This window comes from Pezoporus wallicus, unplaced genomic scaffold, assembly GCF_028554395.1.
Source record: "Pezoporus wallicus isolate ANWC-B61680 ecotype Strahan unplaced genomic scaffold, APGP_CSIRO_Pwel_v1 contig_10810, whole genome shotgun sequence".
In the NCBI taxonomy this organism is placed as follows: domain Eukaryota; kingdom Metazoa; phylum Chordata; class Aves; order Psittaciformes; family Psittacidae; genus Pezoporus; species Pezoporus wallicus.
The window spans coordinates 1,092,327-1,110,928 of record NW_026642731.1 but is presented as its reverse complement, the minus strand read 5'-3'; the positions used below and the strand labels follow the sequence as shown (position 1 = coordinate 1,110,928).

Sequence of the window (18,602 nt, the reverse complement as noted above, 5' to 3'; positions counted from 1 at the left end):
GAAGAGGCTTGTAACACAGCTCCGTATCTCCTTACGAGGGGAAGCTGGTGTAACCACCCTGAGCTGCAGCTCAATCAGCTACAAGGCAAAATAAAGGAAGAGGAAACATCCAGGCAGAAAAAAACCCCACCTTCAGTACTTGAAGGCTGTGTTATTTATTCCAACGACTTATATAGTTTTATCAAACCATCTTTAACACAAAACATGTCTCCTAAAAGAGAAAATGGTGTGAGATCCTACCAGAGATCATCTCAGCTAACAGTTTGCAAAGTTAAGCCTGAATTTCAACAGTCAAACCAGCAAAATGTTTCTCCCCTCCCCTTAACAATATCTCAAATGCTAAAACCCAAAGGAAAAGATGCCTGTGGCTGGTGCTGCTGCGTCTGTAGATGGAGCTCATCCACACAGAGCTGTGCTTTGGTCCTTTCCTGATGCTAAGCGGCAGCAGCACAGGTGAATGGTGCTTGACTTGAAGGCAGAGGGACTGGCCAAGTCCCTTCCCCACTGCCCACCCTGACGAGAGGCCACATGGACAGTCCATTGGCCAGGTCAGGTCTAGTTACAGATGAGGCTTAGAAAAACCAATAGTCTACATTTCTAATCTATGGAAACAGAATAAATAGTAATCTAAATTTGCAAAGGAGGAAGGTACCTTGGACAGGAAAGTCTGATGTGTTTATTATTACTGAAATCATTTTTTCCCCTAGGGGAAAATTGCAGCTAAGGCATCTTGAGAATGGCTCATAGCACTACAACCACGGCAGTGTTGCTCTAAGTCATTAGGGATAGGAGCAGAAGTCTTTTGGAGGTGCCAGTCCTTGTACAGCATCATGTAGCTCTCTAAACAAAAACAGTTGCAGCAGAGGCATTTGACAACTTGCTGTTCCAGGTCGGCTTTTGCCCGCAGATTCAATAGCAAACACTTGTTTAAGATGGCCCTCCTCCTGCCCATCCCACCCCCTGTACACTGTCATGGGGAAGGGCTGTTTTCTTGCCCCTCTGGTCTTGCTCCTGGGTCGTTCTCAGAAGAAGTGGCATCACTTTGGCTTTCTGCAGAAGGGAGCATTGGGAAGAAAGCACTGTTACACTCTGCTGAGGACACAAGTGATCAGTAATTGCTATAGCTGATCTTATTCTAACTGCCACCTGAAAACCTATCACTACCCATCTGTGGCCAGATGCTTAGAATATTGGTTCTCCCTTCATGTTGCTGGAGTACAAACACTTCTCAACCCATCTGGTGATGCTAGGAGGGAGCTTTGGGGCAGGGATATGTTCTCCTTGTCTAACCTGTGAGGGCAACTTGCAAGTGCTTCAGGAAAGTCTGCCAGACAGCCTGGCAGCTACCTCAGTTGCTCACTGTTAGAAGAGCTCCAATTTGTGCTTACTGCAGATGGGTGGATGGACAAATGCTAGTATGGGCATGTTGAAAGAGGTACAGTTGGGAAAATGTGTTTTATGGTGGTTTTACAGTTATAGATGTAGGCTGGAGGAGTAAAAGAGCAAGAGCAAATCCTGAGTCTGGTCTTTGCAGTGGTGCTGTACGTTTTGCTGCTTATTAGTGGAATCAGAGTGGCTGGTTTGCTTGTGCTCTGAGCAGAGGACTCATGCTTCTTGTGGTCAGCTGGCTGGCATAGACTGAGCAGGCTGCTACCGCTGCTGTGTTTGGGCTACAGGGGAAGATCTGGAGATGGCTGGTGGTGGTTAAAATTATTTCTCTTGTTATTTAAAATACTGTGGAACTATTTGAAGGCTGACTCAAAACAAACCAAACCCAACCAGCAAAGAGAAAGCAAACCACAACTTGCCCCACACTTGATTTTTATAAAGCCTTTTTATATACCTGTTGTGTAATTTGCCCTGGGAAGGCTCTTGCATCAGTGCCTCTACAAACCAACCCAGCAAAGGGCCTTGGCTGGAGTGTGCAGTGCCCATGTGTCAGGAACCCTGGGACCATCCCATTTACTCTAAGAACCCCTCAGCCCAGTGAGTCTCCCAGCAAGCATGAAGGCACTGATGCAGCGAGGAATGGGATGTTCCTCTTGAGCATCTGTTTGGTGCTCTCAGTGACAGCACTGTTCAGCTGCTCTGCCATTTCATGCCTTGCCCTTCCAGCCTGTGTGCTGGGATCTGGGCTTACTGGTGTCTGCAGCAACTCACCTGCTCCTTCAACGGCGAGGTCACCAAGGTCCTCGGTCAGCTTGCGCACGCTGACGGTGGTTGCATCTTGGTGGATGTCGTGGACAGCGTTCCTCCGACCGGCCCGATCGCAGGAAATGAAGTCAGTGTACATGCTGGACTCTACCTCCATTGCATTGCTGAGGAGAAAACACAGCTGTGAGGTCAAGGATGCTCAGCAAGCCTCAACTCAGGGCTCCCTCCAGGTTAGGTTACTCTGTGGAGTTAAGTTACTGCATGAAAAAATAGTCCCTGTAACTCTGCTCCGGTTCCTCTAACAGCAGCTACCAAAATCTCAGATATCAAACCCATCACGTGGGGCAGTGTGTGGGGTGACCCATGGTGCTGGGTGACACACCGTGTCAGGTGAGGGCAGATAGGCAACAAGGATCTGTCCAAGCTGCCTTTACTGGCCCTTGTTCTACCTTCCCATTGCAAAGCAAGTCAGACAAGGCATTTGCCTCTGCTTTTGAGTTCCTGGCCTTCTTTAAGAGCTGCAAGGTCACTGGCTAGCAGCTTTTTCCTACAGCAAAACCATTACAGAAAAAGCCCTCCTTTCTCCTCAAAATGCCACGGGACCTTTGAGCAGAGGCCAGATTTGGCTTACTGCATCGGGGGATGGGGTGAGGATCCAGCCTGAATTTGTAATGGGAAATGGTCAGGGCTCTGATGACTACTCAGTGGAAAGCTTGGAGAGCAGGGGAGTGTTTTCTCAGTACAGGGCTTTGGATCAGTACTGGCCTCCACTGGTTGTTGAATGTCACTGAGAAAGTGCTGGGCTGTAGTGCTTTCAGATAAGCACTTTAACATGTGAAAATCAGCCCTTCTGTGAGATGTTTGCGTCCCTTCCCTCCAACCTTGTGTCTGTGCCAAGCACAGAGCACAAAGAAAGGCTCGGAGCGGCCACTTGTCACACGCGAGCCAGCTCTTAGTTCAGTCCTTAAGTTGTTGGGTTTTCACTTTAGCTGGTGGTTTAACTTGCCAGCACGCAGAGCCCAGGGACCTCAACAGCTTGGGAATGTGTCGCAGGCTGCCTGGCTCCAGGCACAGAGCTACTGAGCACACACTGCCTCTGCACCGGAGACCTGAGGCTCTTGGTTCCTGCTCCTGTTTACTCAGCTTGTTTTTCTACATGGAAGTAAGAGATTAATCTTAGTCTTATCTGCTCACTGTAAAAAATGCCTTTAGCCCTGCTGATGTTGTCAATACTTGAAGGAGGTCCCAGTTAGAAATGCTTGTGTGTAATGAAAAAACCTCAACTTCTTGTCATTGACTTGCTTTTGCGTCTTGGGGTTAATGACCCACTGAGAAACTTGCTCAGCCTCCTGTACAAATCCTGCTTAATACTGATCTTCCTACCAGGGAAATCTGCTGGCAGACCATGAGCCTGGGCAAGAATCCCACTCCTCACTCTATAATCTCCAATGTTGTGGCAGTAGAAAGAAGATGCTGGTGAAGATGCAATAGCCAGGAAAAAAGAGGTTCAATTCCCCCCATTCCTGAGACTGAGCAGGGTGCAGTAACGTCAAACCTGCATAAACCCAGTGTGATATTTCCATAGCCTGAGAAACTCCTCTTTTGGCAGCAGCTCACTGGTGAGACATGGGGCTTGGTCCCCCCAGACCTCGCAGGGGAACTCGCTTCTCCAAATCCAGCAAATCTCCTCCCAGGGCTTGGCGTCCATCTAGCCCCTGTTAAATGGGTAAAACCCACATCCTTTGCCCCAGGAAGAGATCCCAGCTGTTGTTCTTCATCTTCCCTCCTTCCTTTCCAGATGCGCCCTTCCCAGGATGAGGTGTCTGCTCGGGACGCAGCAAGCTCGCTGATCTCAGTGAGCAAAGCACCTTTTCCATTGTTCCCAGACAAGTCCTCCTTGGGCTCATTGGAGCCCAGACCTTCTGTAGCTGCTAGAGAGGTGTCATATGGACTTGGAAGGCTTCCCTAAGAGCTGTCCACAAAAGCCTGGATCCATCTCCAAATCCGTAAGGTCAATCCAGAGCCGATGTGCTCTGTTCTGAAGGCTGGACCACCTACTTCATAGGATAGACACCACAAACTGGAACACAGGAGCTGACCAGCCCCCGGGGATACAGCATTTTCCCACTGTCCCTTAATGCAGCTGCCAACAGCAGATGTGCTCAGCTGCAGGAGCATTGTGCCAAGTGACTAAATGCCCCATCACATGGAAGAAGTTTGGGATCGTGATTAAAAATAGGACCCAAGCGTGCAGAAGCGGGTCCTACTCGGGCAGGTTCGGGTTCCAAACTCGGTGGCCAGGAGATGGCGTGTGTGATTTATTTATTTCCATGGCTGGGAAGGTTCCTGCCTTTGGTTCCCCATGGAAAGAGCTGGAGAGGGGCGGATGTATGAGCAAAGCTCACAAACGTGTGCAGTCCCTTCAGGATTTTCAAGGTGGCGGCTCTCCAAAGCCTTTAAGGCAGATCCCCTTCTGCTGGCAGAGACGCTCCCGCCTCTGTTTCCCGGAAGCTGTTGGACTGAGGAGGTGATGGGAGCGGAGGCCTCAGTTTTTGATAGAGAAACCTCATTTTGCACAGAGCATTTCCACATTTCCAGGCAAGTGAAGAACAGTTCAGTGGGGTTTTAGTCAGTGGAAACATCCTTTAACATCGGCCAGGGACAAGAAAGGAACCACCTTCCCTCTTTCCCACGTGGACCTGAAAGTGCGTCACCATGGGCCGTCATTTAGTGGTGGCAGGGGGTGCAAAGGGGGGTGCATCACGCAGCGGCTCCCCACCTTTGATTTTCATGCTCCTTAGGGCCAGCAGGAGGGAATGATGCGCCCGCTCTTGCCAGGCATTGTGAGAATAAGCCGGCAAGCACACAAACACATTGCACAAAGGTTTCCAGGGCACTTGAAAGAGATGATTCAACTTGTCCCCAGAGGGTCATTTCCTGCCTCCCTTTCCTCCTTGCTGTTGACGGCATCAGAAACAGTCCCTGTGCCCTTGGTGCGGCGTGCCAGCCGGCGGGGACGGGGCAGGGGATGCATGGTATGGTGACAAAGGCCATTGGCACGGGGCTTGGACCTGCTGCACATTCCTCAGGAAGCTTTTCTGTGCTGCTTGGTTGGAGGCTGTGCCCCTCCGCCACGGGAGCACGGGGCTGCCTGTCAAGGGCAGCTGGCCACAAGCAAGGAAGCCCCTTACAAGCTGCCACAGCCACCAGACATCCCCAGAGCTGCCTCTGCTCCTGTGCTCCCCCCCAAAACAACCTGTGCCCCTCTCAGTCCCACTGACAAGCCTGCATTTAATTCCCGTTTCCCACCTTGCCTGCTTCTCCACAGCACACATCCCGGGCACAAGCAAAGTTACTGCAAATAATACAAGAGTGGCCTGGAACAATACAAATGACCTGGAAACACCACGGGCAGGTTAAACTCAGCGCAGGGCTGAGCGCCTGCAGAGCAAACACAAGCCCTGTGACCCAAGCCAGCAGCCAGGGGATCGGATGGATGTTACAGTCACACCCAGCCCCAGATTCCAGTTTCAAGGAAACCCTTTGCACGATGCTACATCTGTCCCTTGTCTAGGTTAAACTGTAAGCTTTTTCTGGCTAGGAAGGGCTATTTTTGGACTCTGTATCGATGGTGGCTATCTGCAGGCTGCGCTGAATCCAGCCAGCTCCCCCTCCACCGCCTCCTTTGCTGCTTTCTGCTCTGCCTCTCTTACCTCTTGCTTTCCTCTTTACCTAACTCGCCTTTGCAGTCACTGCAAGGGGTCTCTACGTGAGAGGAAGCTTTGTCCGTCTGCACGTGGCATCTGTCACACGTTTGGGCATAGGGCAGGTTAATCCCCTGCTCAGACATTTGTGGCACAGCAACCTGGGCTGCTGTGAGGAGGGTGCCAAGGTTAAACACAGCAATGGCTCCCGGCTTAACCAAGCCTGAGTCACCTCCCTGCCATCCTTTAGAGGCCTCCCTGCCTCTGGGGGCTGCTGCTCCACTGGGACACCTGCCCAAGGAGGGGACCTGCCCCTCGGCCCCTGCTGTGACCACAGCAGATCCCGAGGGCACCCTCGTCGCGGGGCAGGAGCCCCACAGACACGTCCTGGGTGCTGCTGCCGGCTGCAGCCCTGCGCCTGCCCGGTGCCAGCGGCCGTTGGGACCAACCGCTGCGGGGTCTGCTGGAGGTCATGGAGTCATAGAATGCCGTAAGTACCGACCCACAGGATCAGCAGGGATGGAGCAGAGCTTTAAGCTCATCCACTCCAACCTCTGCCCCAGCACTGCCAAGGCCACCACTACCCACGGCACTGAGGGGCTCGTCTACACGGCTTTTGAACCCCTCCGTGGCCAGTGAGTGCAGCCCTGCCCTGGGCAGCCTGTTCCAATGCCTGAGCACCCTCTGGGGCAGGAATTGTTCCTCAGCTCCATCTAAACCTGCCCTGGGGCAGCTTGAGGCCGTTTCCCCTTGTCCCATCCCTTGTTCCTTGGGAGCAGAGCCCAGCCCCTCCTGGCTCCATCCTCCTGTCAGGCACTTGTAGGGAGCAATAAGGTCTCCCCCGAGCCTTCTCTTCTCCAGACTGAACCCCCCAGGTCCCTCAGCCCTTCCCCATCACACTTGTGCTCCAGGCCCTGCACCAGTTCCGCTGCCCTTATCCAGCCCCGCTCCAGCACCTCAATGTCTCTCTTGTAATGAGGGGCCCAGAACGAACACAGGATTCGAGCTGCAGCCCCATCAGTGCCCAGTGCAGGGGAACAATCACTGCCCCAGTCCTGCTGCCACACTGGTGCTGATACAGGCCAGGATGTTATTGTCCTTCTTGGCCCCTCTCTCCCACCGCCTAGTCAGGGACATGCTTTCCCATTTTCGTGTCACACCACAGGCTCTAACGCTGTTCTTTGCCCCCCCAGCTTCTGCAGTCATAAAGACATGAATCCAAGCTAACCCTTGCTGGGTTTCTGGGGTAAAATGTCAAAGTTCTGCCATTGAACAGGGCTCTGACCCCCTCTTTTGCTCATGCATCACATCCCACTTCTCTCCCGTTCACTGCCAGCCTGCAGGGACCGATGCATGAAGCCCTACAGTCTGCCTTCAAGCTCTCCGCATTGTGCACTGCCCCTTGCCCTTTCATTCCAGGGTACAGTGACTATTATTAGCCCTCTCCTGCTGGGGCCGGATCCATAACAACAGCAAAACACACTCAGCAGCCCTGCTGGGCTTTTGAAATATTTACAGTGTAAGCTGGTTTACTGCAGAGGGGGGCCTGGTAGAGCACAGAGCCGGGAGCACCGGGATTTCTGCGCTCCCTGTGGCTCTGCCGCGAGGTTTCCTGCTGGGAGAGTCACATCCAGTGAGGAGGGGAAAAAAATCCCACAGGGCTGAAGCCAGCACTTGAGGTCAGGGGGGTTTCCACCAACTCTCTGACAACTTCCAGCTGGAATTTCAGCAGATTTTCCACTGGGTCTTGTCTGGGAACATGCACGAGCGGTCGCACATCAAAGGAGGAGGGCTCTGAAATGGTGTTATCAGGGTTACAGCGTATTTTTAGACCTGTGCTCATGCCTTAAAGGCCTCTCTATTGCTCGTGACCCCCATGCACTAGAGCTTAGATCCGCATCAGAAGCTGGAATTGCTCTGTTGGGAGCTCGGTCTGGTAGTGGCTACATACACAACAAGTATTGTTAATGTTGGTGACAGGGTCTGCACCAGGCATGGAGCTTCCCTGCTGGGTCTGTGCTCCCCAAAATGTGGTGGGAATGGGTCTTGTTGGCTGGAATTACTGTGCCCCAAACTGCTGAGCCCCAGCTTCCCGGCTGGGTGAGGAAACAGGCAGGACCACGGCAGCAGCCCGATCTCCTACCAGGACATGTGTGTCCATCTCGCATGCTGAGCAACTTCTTTCCAAGTGAGAACAGCATGGAAAAGCCTCACCACACTTCAGTGGTGAAGAGATGTCAAGGCTGGGTAAGGCATGTGGCATTTTTGGAAGGTTTTTGCTGTGGGATTCCTTGTAACAACTCTGCACCCTCTGGCTCTTCTGCTAAATAGTTAATTCAGCCAGTGCAGACATCACAGCATCTCCAGCCACAGCAGTGCTTTGGGAGGTTCAGAGCTTCCAGGGCTCTCTAAGACTTAGTGGAAAATTGTAATTCAGAGGGGGAGAGCAGATACAACAGTGGGACTGAGGCTCTGTATCCGTAAACAGATCCCTGCTTTTACAGTATAAAGATCACTTAATGCCTGTACAACTGGTAGCTAATTGCTTAGCCTCAGGTTCAAGATTAAGCTTAGACTGATCCCTCTACAACGTCACAAACCTTGCATTTAGCTTTACCAAGCACCCCAAACATCCTCCCCTCCCTGCTGGCCTTCAGCACATCCCCAGGGACCCTCACTGCAGTGTTTCTGCTGCCCCACATCCTCCCAGCAGCGCCTGGCTGCAGGCTGATGTAAGATGCTCCAGCCGGATTTCAAAATCACGGCTGACCCTTGGCACTGGGGTAGGGCGAGTCCTTGTGTGTGCTGCTGCGGTCCCCAGGGGAGAGGGGAAGGCTTGGGGAGGAATGGGGGAGGTGGAGGGGATTGCTCAGCACCACCAGCATCCTGTTAGCGTCAGGATGTGTAGGAGGGAGCTGTCTGTCCATCCATTCGTCTGTCCACCAGGATGGCAGCTCAGTGCCATGCAGCCATGCCTGCATGCATCCCCATGCCTGGAGCAGGCAGGACCCCTCTTCCAGTCCCCGTGGCGCATGGGTGCTGAGCATCTGCTCCAATAATCCTCTGCCACAGGAGGAATCATGGTTTGCCTTGGCAACCAGGGTGTGATGGAGCTCTCTGCTCCTCCCTCCCCTCAGCACCGAGCCTCAGCTGCAGCTTAAGCCTCTTCTGCAGCTTCTCAGTAAGTTGATTAATGGATATAATTGGTCTCTTCATGCATCTGCAGACAGTTGCCGTGACAGCAGTTGTATTTTTGTTTTGCTCCCAGGTCGAGCTTGTTTTTCACATCCCACAGCTCTGAGGTGCTAATAAATCAGGGCACTCCATTACACCCCCCCTTCCGAAGGACACACATCCCTCCAAGGCATGGGGTGGCACAGTGGGATAAGGCACGCTCAGGACACAGAAAACTGGCACCTTTCTGCTCCCTGTTTAGCACGCCCTCAGGCTCGCACTGGCTGGACACGGTGTTCTGCGTCCAGCAGAGAGCAGCCAGCCAGATCCCTTGTGGTCACCCAGCAGGGCCACAAGCACCCGTCACTATGAGCCAGCACCCTCTGGTCCCCTGCAGAGTCCCTTTCAAAGCTTTAAGGAGTATGAGGCTATGAGTCCCTTCTCCATTAGTTTTATTTTGTCCCAACTTATTATTTAACTGCTTTTATTTGTCAGTTTCTTTTTACATGAACAAACCCAACAACTGTGCGGAGGGAGGATCTGCTGATGCCTGAACTTACAAAGCAGACAAACCACAGAGCAGTCACTTTAAACCCTTCAGCTGCAAAAGCCCCACAGCTGCTGTTGCAGGCATGTTCCAGGAAGACTCATGTATTGTCCCTGCTTGTGATCTGCAGACACCTCATCACAGCCAGGCCACGGGATGGATTCCTTTGCAAAGAGGATCCCCTTCACACTTGGGTTCCCTGCCTTCCCCAGAATAATTCAGGAAGAAAAGGCCCTGCTGGATTTCATTTCAAGCCTTGAAACTCCCTGGTGGTCCCATAGCTTTTCTGATCACACCAACACACTGAACATCATCTACTCAAACCCTACTTTAACTCCTGGCCAGGGATGCTTATCCTTAGCACCTTCCAGGCTTCCCTGGGCAAGAAGAAATCAAGTAATTGCAGAGGAGATGCAGCTGGGGGTATTTTCTAGCAGAGCTGCCCCTGTCAGTATAAAAGGGAGGTGAAATGATAGCAGGTCTTGATGGAGTCACTCTTTCTGGGTGGAGGAAGAACTTTCTACTAGGACAGAGGTAAGAAAGGCTGGGTCTTTATTTTTGTGTCTAGCAGGAAAAAGAGCAGTTTTGTCCAGCTTCTGTTTGTAATTGGAGGTGTGGAGCTCTGCTGCTGTGTGAAAGCAGTGCTCACATAGCTGCGGAGGGAGCTTAGCTTGGAGGAGGTGTTGTGCAGGCTGTAACTATGCAGTTTTGGCTGCTGCTAGTTGAGGGGGCTCTGCTCAGCACAGAGTGTGTGAAGCTGAGAGCCACCTGCCTTAGCTCTTCCTCATTCAGGCTTGCACAATCTCATAGGAACTCGCATCCAGCATCCAAAGGGTCCCTCTGCCTCTGTGTGATGTAAGGGGCTGAGTGAGAAGGTGTGAGAGCCCTGGCAGCTCCCAGCAGTGCCTATAAATAACCAGGGCAACTCTTAAGAGCATCAGTGTGGAATGAGGCTGATTAGCAAAACCAGGCTCAGCTCTGCTCCCTGTAGCTGCCTGCCCTGTTCACACATCCCACTGCACAGAAGAAAGCCACCAGCAGGACTCCCACCCCAGGGGCTGGGAAGGGGGGAATAGGGTTAAACTCTGTCTTTGGGAGCTGTGAGAAGGATTGGATGGGGGGAATAGTGCTATTAGTGCTTTATGTATGATAGAAAAGGAAAGTGTAGGAGTTAAAAACAGCTGGCAGTGAGAGGTGGCTGAGCTAAGCCCTTTTGGTTGTTAACTACTGAAATCTGGAGTCTCTTTGGCTGTGCTACCTGGCTGGGAGCCCTACCTGGGCAGAGAAAGCAGTGCTGGCCTGCACACCCCCTTCTCTGAGTATTTCTGTGATGGATGGAGAATTTTTGTACATCTAGTTCAGGTGACAGCAACTTCTGATCCTTTCTGCAGGCAGGGTAAATCTGTCTACAGATGTTACCAGGGATGTGACATTTAGACACGAATTGAAGAGGTGCTCGAGACATGACAGTAAGATTACACTGGGGATGCTCAGTGATCATTGCAAGTTATACTGTCAGAAAAGGGTCCTAAGGAAGTGAACTGCCAGCTATTTATGGTCCACTGAAATGCAGCCTAGGTGTAGAAGAACATGGGCTTTCTAGCATGCATGGGAAAGGTGCTGGATACAAGGGATGAATTGCCCTGAGAGACCTGTAGGAGGAATGTCTACATGCACCAAAGAGTCCTGAGATCCTGTATGGCCTCATCTGCAAACAATATGACTGAGACAGCCCCAAATAAGGGAATACTTGGTGCAGGAATAAGAGAAAGCAGTGAAACGATCTGAGGGCTGAGGAGATGCTCTCAGTGCAGGGGCCATGGCAGTGAGACAATGGAAAGGACCATGAGCTGGTGGATCTCCCACTTACACAAGCGCCACAGAAGGTCAAGCTCTGGGGGTTCCCTGGATCTGCCTGGGCTGACTACATGCACAGGAAAACCTCACTTACATGGTCATTCACAGGAGAAAAAGCCATTCCCATGTGAAACATGCAGGCAGGATTTGCACACCACATCCCCATCACTGGCAGGGGAGAGGCTCTGCAGCACTGCTTGCACCAGGGACTGCCTGTAGTCAGTGTTGGAACAGGGCTTGGGACAAGTACGCTGCTGTAAGTGTGGAATAGACTGCAGGAAAGTCATTATGGCAGAATTGTTATTCCCCCCACCTTGTAACAGCTTTCTGGCATCTAGGAATTGAGAGTACAGAAGGAGGTCAAGTGACCCTATGAAACAAGAAGGAAAATGGCCCCGTTCCTGTTTATGTAATATCTCCCTTTGAATATGTTATATCAGCCCATAGTGTGAATTCCTACCTGATTTAGTTGACTTTCCTTCTGGACATGACTTCAAATGAGTTTCATACGCAGGATGCAGCAACTTCTGGAGAAGGAACAGAAAATAAGCATAAGAGAACTATCTGTGCTTTTGTTGGGAAGCATAAAGCTCAGCTGCTTTTCCCACTGCCTGTGACTAGGACAGCAAAAGGGATGTGGGGTTTGACAGAGCTCAGTCTGAGCCTGTCTTGGTGAGCATGGAGACACCGACTGAAGGGCTACAGATGGTGGTGGTTGTATGGTCCCTTCTCAGGAGGGTTTGTGCTATTAAAGATGTGGCCTCTTGCATCTGAAAGCAAGAGAAGCGCAGCCAGGACTGGCTTCAGAGTTCTCCTTGGTTTTGCTTCTGCTTTTGTTGACCTCCTGTAGGTGCGCTGGGGAGAACTGCAGCAACTTGTGTCTCCTGACCTGCACCATGGAGGGACCATAGGGCATATATGAACACATGAATGTTGGTTTGCAGCTCCACTGCCCTTTAAAGAAGTGAAACTTCCAGATCAGGCTCTGAGGCAAAAGGGGAAGTTTGATCTGGTGCTTTTGGTTGCCTTGCTGGGTCCTTGGGTTTCTCTGCTGTTTGTGCACAGCTGTGCCTTCTCCTCTTGTCCCCAAGCCCCACTCAAAGCCATTTCCTCTGTGGCCTTAACATCTGTGGGTGCATTGCAATCTCCTGACCTGCAGAGCCCAGCCAACAAGACACTTGCTTATTTTAGCAGCTGTTTCAGCTTTCAGGCTTTTTGGAACATCATGGACTGTGCTCTTTTCACTTCATCCCAGGGACAAATATTAGCAGAACAGAAAGCAAGAGATAAACCATTTAACCATGTAAGCAGTAGCTCACCCAGCAATTCATGGCTGGTCCATCTGGGTTGAGCACTGCTCTGACTGGAACTATTCCCCATCATTTTCTGATGCACGACAGATCTACAGCCTTTGTTTTTATAACCCACTTTTTAAACTCCCAAGTTATGGAGCTGACTACTTGCTGGCTCTGGCCCTGCTTCAAGGACAGGGCACTTGCTGCTTTCTGTTTGCCCATCTGTTAAATGGAGCTATTAATACTTGCTCCCCTTGCTAGATGCCTCAAATATTTGTAAAGCACTTTCAGAGCTGCAGATGACAGGTTTACAGAAGTGGAAAATACTAATGATCCTGATAGGAGCCGAACAAAGGCACAGGGATTTAACAATACACTTTTGTTAGTGTTTACCCCATTTACAGTGAGGTGCTTACTGGAAAACACTGGACCGGAAAAGAAACGGTATTCTCACAACACTGGGCATATACATCACCCCCTTGGGGCACCCAGCAAGCAAACAAAAGCAGGAAGGAAGAAAGCAAGGCAACTTTGGAAATCCATGAGTCTTTATTTTCCTCCTTTCCCTTCCTTCCTTGCTCTGGCTCCTGTGTTCTGCAGCCCAAACAGTTAAACCTCCAGCGCTTCAGATGTGTTGCAAAATATCTCCAAATACGTGGCCCTCTGCCAAGAGAGGCTTGAGGCAAATTGGAGCAATGATGCTCTAAAGTAGAAGTTATCACTGAGCAGCCCTGTTCCTGATGGGATGTGGGAGGAAACCCCCATTTTCTCTGTCTTTCAAAAGAAGAGCTGATCTTTGGAGACAGAAATTCTTCAGGAGCTGGTTTTGGCTTTCCAGCCCTACAGTCCTGGCTCTGACCAGATGTTTCTTCCACAGCCTTTGCTTGGGGATTTGGAATCTTCAAATCTGAAGCTGTGCCCCTTGCTCTATCCTGAAAAGTTCAACCTCTTCTGGCTTTTGCAGTCCTGGGGCAATGGGCAGAGCTCTGAAGGCCCCACTGTGCAAAGGCCAGGCAATAGCCCACATAGAATTCAGGGATTTAAGGGTGGTAGATTAACCCATGCTGTGTGACTAAGGATGGGCTAAAGCAACTTGTTGAGGAGATTTTGTGAAGTGTTCTTTATCTAGTCCTGTAATTCATCAAGGTAGCATGGATCACTTTGAGATCCCTGTGGAAATGTTCATTGGATTGCTATGCATCCCTACCCCATGGTATCACAGAGTTACCTAAAAGGGACAAACACCCAAAGCAAACTCAATGCTCTCAGCATGGCTTCAAAATTAATTTAGCATGACTTCAAAATGAATATATGTTCACAAAAAAACCCTCAAGAATACTTCTTGGCAGAATTCAGCATTATTCTACACAACAGCTGCTCTGGTGCTGCTTTTGATCCAGAGGAAATCCTTTCTGTTTTCAAGCAAGGTGATGGCAGAAGGGATAAGGCTGTTCTCATCTCTTGACTCCTGGGTAAACAAGAGGCTGGACCCATCACTGACCAGAACAGGAGCCCTGTTCTCCCACAGCAGACTAAGGCTGCCTCATTTGGTGCCTTGTCCCCAGCATCCTTGGCCTCAGAGGTACAAAAAACCTTATAATTATAGTGGAATGTTTTTCATAAGTCACTAGTTACTCTGAACCAGGAGGTTTTACAATCCTTAAAATGCAATAACCTCTTAATCATACCCAGGATTGTTTTGTTACCAAGATAACTACTTGATATCCATCAAACTGCCTTCTGAGCTCTTAGTTTCAGTATCCTGGGGCAAGGAGCACTGCAGATGAATCGCACTTAGAGGAAGCGGTAATTCCAATGAAGTCAATGACGCTCCGGTGGGGATATGTTTGGCTCATTACATCATCCCAAGTATCAACGGAAGTTGCCATTGTGGTGCTCACTGGGGAGCTCTTGAGGCAGCGGCTTGACTGGCAACGTGCCTGCATGAAAGCTGGGGTGGAGATGCTGTGCAGAGAGCACGGGGGCTGTGCTGGGAAGGAAGCATTTGGGACCTCGCCATGTGAACCAGAAAGGGGTGTGTAAAGTAGGTATCACCGCAGGCTTGAAGGGAATGAGGGTTCTGACAGGGGAACAGGTGGTTCATAGGCCAACTGCTGGTTTTCCTGATCATGCTATGCGTGCCAGCTCTGTCCTGGTGCGATGTCTTGGCTTCTCCAACTGCTGTTGTGACAAAGTCCATCCAAGAGCTGAGAGCTCCCTTCTCCCTGGCTGGTGCTGGGAAGCTCTGGGAGCAGCTCCCTTTATGGCTTGGGTTTTCCTACTGGTGGGCTAGAGACAACTAGAAGTATGGGGGTTTTCCCCCTTTCATTATCTCTAAAATAGGTACTGAAATGGAAAAGGCGTTTTCTGCATCAGTTCATGCATACAGCTCTGGTGATGTTAAGGGAAACCTTGAGAGTATGGAGAAACAACTGGAAATGGGAGAGACCCAAATGTGGTGGCATAAAACAGCAAACAGAAAGCTCTGTTGAAGCTTCTGCTGCTCCTTTTGGAATTGTAGATTCCTCTCTGATTCTGCCACAGACCTGTATGAGCCCAGGAAAATCATCTGCTCTGTGTGTGGCCCACGTAAAGTAGGAACAATGCTGGTATTTGGTTGCCCAGACAGGCTGGAGGGTTTAATGCACAGCAGTATGCTGCAGGCTCTGAAATGTGGGAGATCAGGACTTGTTGGCACCTTGGAAAATGTTTTCCATAGTTATTTTGAGCGGCAGGGTTGTGTGTGCCTGTGGGTATTCCTCTGAGTGGGCTCAAAAGTAGATTTACTTTTCTTTGAGAAAAAGAGGATAAAGGTAAAAAGCAAAACTCCACATTGTAGATTGCTCTGTGCCTGTGCAGTGCCTCAGAATCAGCCCTTGGGTACAGAAATGCCAGTGGCTGGAAGATGCATGGCTATGAACACTCTTGGGTTTTCACCTCTTCATGACCAAGCTGCCTACACTGGGAGCCTATGCGCTATATTTAATGGTCTCCTATTCTCTGAGGAATCGGTCTGCACTCTCTGGAAAGCATCCCTAAAAATGATAGCATGGGGCACTTGTACATCCACGTGGAACAATGTCTGCAGGACTCAACACCCTGTCCTGTCCTTGAGGTATGCTAAGCACTACTGGTGCATCCATGTGTGTGACTGGCCATTTAACCTGCATCTATGCCATAGATGAATGCAGCCATTGAAGATCTCTCCATGCATCCTTCTTTGGCAAATACTATCCCCCACGAGAGCGGAAACCTGACAGTTTCTCAGTTGGGTGGCTATGCATTGGCACTGTGGCCCTTTCCAGCCAAAAGTCTCCGAAGCCAAGTTCTGCTCCCAAGCCAAGCACATTGGCCTCACTGCCAAAAGGCAGCCCAGGTCTGAGGGTCTCTGCCACCCGGTCAAGCCATCCCTGCTCCACGAGTCTCCTCTCACCCTTGTGCTGCTGCAGCATCCCTGCTGCATTTGACCCAGTGTGCCACCCCCCTGTCTGAGCCACCAGCCCAGCCACCCAGGGCATTGCTTCTGGGTTCACAGCTATACTTTGCTCCTGTTCTACAGAACCATTTACCCCATCCAGGCAAAAGGAAACGTTTCCCAAACACCCCTTTGGGGCCAAGGCATTACATGCATGTGAAAGCTCACCACTACGGCTCGCTACCAGCTGCTTAGGGGAATCTAGCTAAAGGAGAGAAAGGCACCAGCTCCAAGGTGGAAGAATTTGCAAAGCCTCCTGAGAATACCACCACACAGCAGTTCTTTTTTTATCCCAAGTCTTTGCCTTTTAAAACAGTTGCTTGGAAAGCTGGATGCCAGCGAGTCTCCGAGCCTGTTCCTGCTGCCACTCTCACTTGTGCCTGCAGTTCGACGGGGAGCCCTGCAGCTCCCGAAGCCATACGGATGGACTCACACCACTGCCCCATGCCGACAGCATGCTGGGCGCCTGTCCCACAGGCTGGCATCTACTCCCCGGCAAGCACAGAGCCACCCCGGTGCTCTAAGGGATTCCCTCCAGGAGTTGCTCAGAATAAATGGACGCAAGTCAGAAATGAGGCCAGAAATCCCCACGGGTGTCACTGATCCACGCGGTCCTTTGTGCTTTCCAACTGCCAAGCCTGCTCTCCCTGCTACCCCTTCGCAGCAAGTCCTGAACTGCACGATTTTCCAAGTGAAACAGCAGCCACCTCCCTGCCATCAGCCTACAAACCGCTTCTCCCAGCCACAGAGGAACCAGGATGCAGCTTAGTTTTTCAGCCCATGGTCTGTGGGCAGCAAAAAATCTCGCTGCTCCCAGCCGGCACAGTGAAAGTTAACTAAACAAATTCCCCCATTGTAACGGGGCTCCAGCTCCCACGTTCGGGCGGCAGAGGAGCAGCCCCTTGCTGTGCTGCCCAACAGGTCTGCTGGCCACCAACCGCCCCAGCCCATCGCCAGCCCCGCGCACCCGCAGCAGCACACACAGCCCTACTTACAGCCACCCGGCTCCCGCTGCTTCTCGAATCCCAAGTTACGTGGCCCCGCTCCTGAGGAAGAGCCGGAGGCTGGATCTCACCCTCCCAGTGTCCCTGCCCAGCGAGGCGAGCAGCCAAGCTGGCCGGGGGAGTCACAGCCAGTTTCAGACTTGCAGTTTCCTTCTACTGGGAGCTGCTAAATGAAGTTGCACTTCTGGGGCCAAGGGGCGTGTATTTCACTGCTCCCGAGTCAGTCCCTGCCTGCTGTAATCCAATGCTCGTTCTGATGATGTCAAGCAGCTACCGCTCGGCTCCTACCTTACACCGGCAGGAGGGATCTGTTTCCTCTTCGCAGCTATCTTTGTTTAGCTTCGCCTTGTAACCCCATCTCCTGGCAGCTGCGTGTGCCCAAACATCCTTCCTTCGATGCTGGGCGCTGAGGCTTTTGCTGCAGGGTGCTTCCTCCCGCCCCGTGCTTCCACAGCCTTCTTTGGTGCATCACTCGGGTATGTGTCCCCACTACATCCCACCGTTCATCATTCCCATCAGGGCCTGGCCAAAGGCACCACCATCCCACCCCATGCAGCCCTGGGCTATTTTATCAGGTATAGCCCTGGAAAGGTGCCTCCCAAGAAAAAAGTAGATCTGTATCTTTTTAGAGCTCCTTTTGCTCTACACTGACTCCCATGGGGTAAAAGCCGAGCTCATCTTTCCCTGGCTGTCACCCTTATTTGGGGGTGAAATGCTGAGCTGGTGACAGGTCCCAGGAAGGTGTTTAGGGCAGTCAGTACTGCATATCGAGCATATGCCTTTGTGTCTGCCCTTCTCACAGCATGGGAGCTCTCGGCGAGCTCAGGGCCAATGCAGAAGAGGAAGTTTTGGCTGTTCTTGGCACCACAGGGGCTCAGGAATGGTGGTGTCACCCCCCTGTGTCGCATCAGCCTTGGACACCCCAAAAGGTGGCGGTACGCAAAAGAACAAGCTGGTTGCAGTGCCAGGTCTCTGTTGTCCCAACCCAACCCCACCAGTGTGGTGAGAAGGTGTATAAGCATGCAGGGTGGGTGTACTGCTGTCCGAACACACGCGCTGGAGCAGAGCTCGGTAGTGCTGATTGCTTTACTTAAGGGAGTGAAAGACTTGCTCTGTCTCTGCTGTAAGGACACTGGGATCCTCAGCCTTGTATAGAGGGAGAAGTGGCATCATTCAACTGGAGAGCACAAAGAGTGTTTGCCAAGGACGTGCTCCAGTCCCTGCTTCAGATAGATGTGCTTTTATTTTAGGTTGTGTTCAAAGTGAGCAGTGTGAGCCAGGAGGATTTGGCTATCCCAACCCCTGTCTTGCTGAGCACCAGACACACAGAAGCGGCATCTCTGCCATCCTGCAGCTCTCCCATGACAGATGGGCTCCATTCACTGCTGGTGA

General features: G+C 51.4%; 2 protein-coding genes across 4 annotated transcripts in view; one reads left to right on the top strand and one right to left on the bottom strand.

Moving 5' to 3' along the window:
* ADA (adenosine deaminase) overlaps nucleotides 1-18,602 on the top strand; it is a 201,190-nt gene that overhangs the window by 21,408 nt on the left and 161,180 nt on the right. The gene's annotated exons all lie outside the window — the stretch shown is intronic.
* Nucleotides 137-17,517, bottom strand: PKIG (cAMP-dependent protein kinase inhibitor gamma). 3 transcript variants are annotated; one of them, XM_057432129.1, is made up of 4 exons: nucleotides 17,499-17,517; nucleotides 11,897-11,963; nucleotides 2,161-2,318; nucleotides 137-1,050 (listed from the first exon to the last, which is right to left on the bottom strand). In XM_057432129.1, the coding sequence occupies exons 3-4, from the start codon at nucleotides 2,309-2,311 to the stop codon at nucleotides 971-973; spliced, it is 231 nt and encodes a 76-aa protein (XP_057288112.1). In that variant the 5' UTR covers nucleotides 2,312-2,318; nucleotides 11,897-11,963; nucleotides 17,499-17,517; the 3' UTR covers nucleotides 137-970. The 3 variants fall into 3 exon arrangements, with proteins under 3 accessions (XP_057288112.1, XP_057288111.1, XP_057288110.1); XM_057432128.1 differs by lacking the exon at nucleotides 17,499-17,517 and adding an exon at nucleotides 17,202-17,402; XM_057432127.1 differs by lacking the exons at nucleotides 11,897-11,963; nucleotides 17,499-17,517 and adding an exon at nucleotides 5,868-6,084.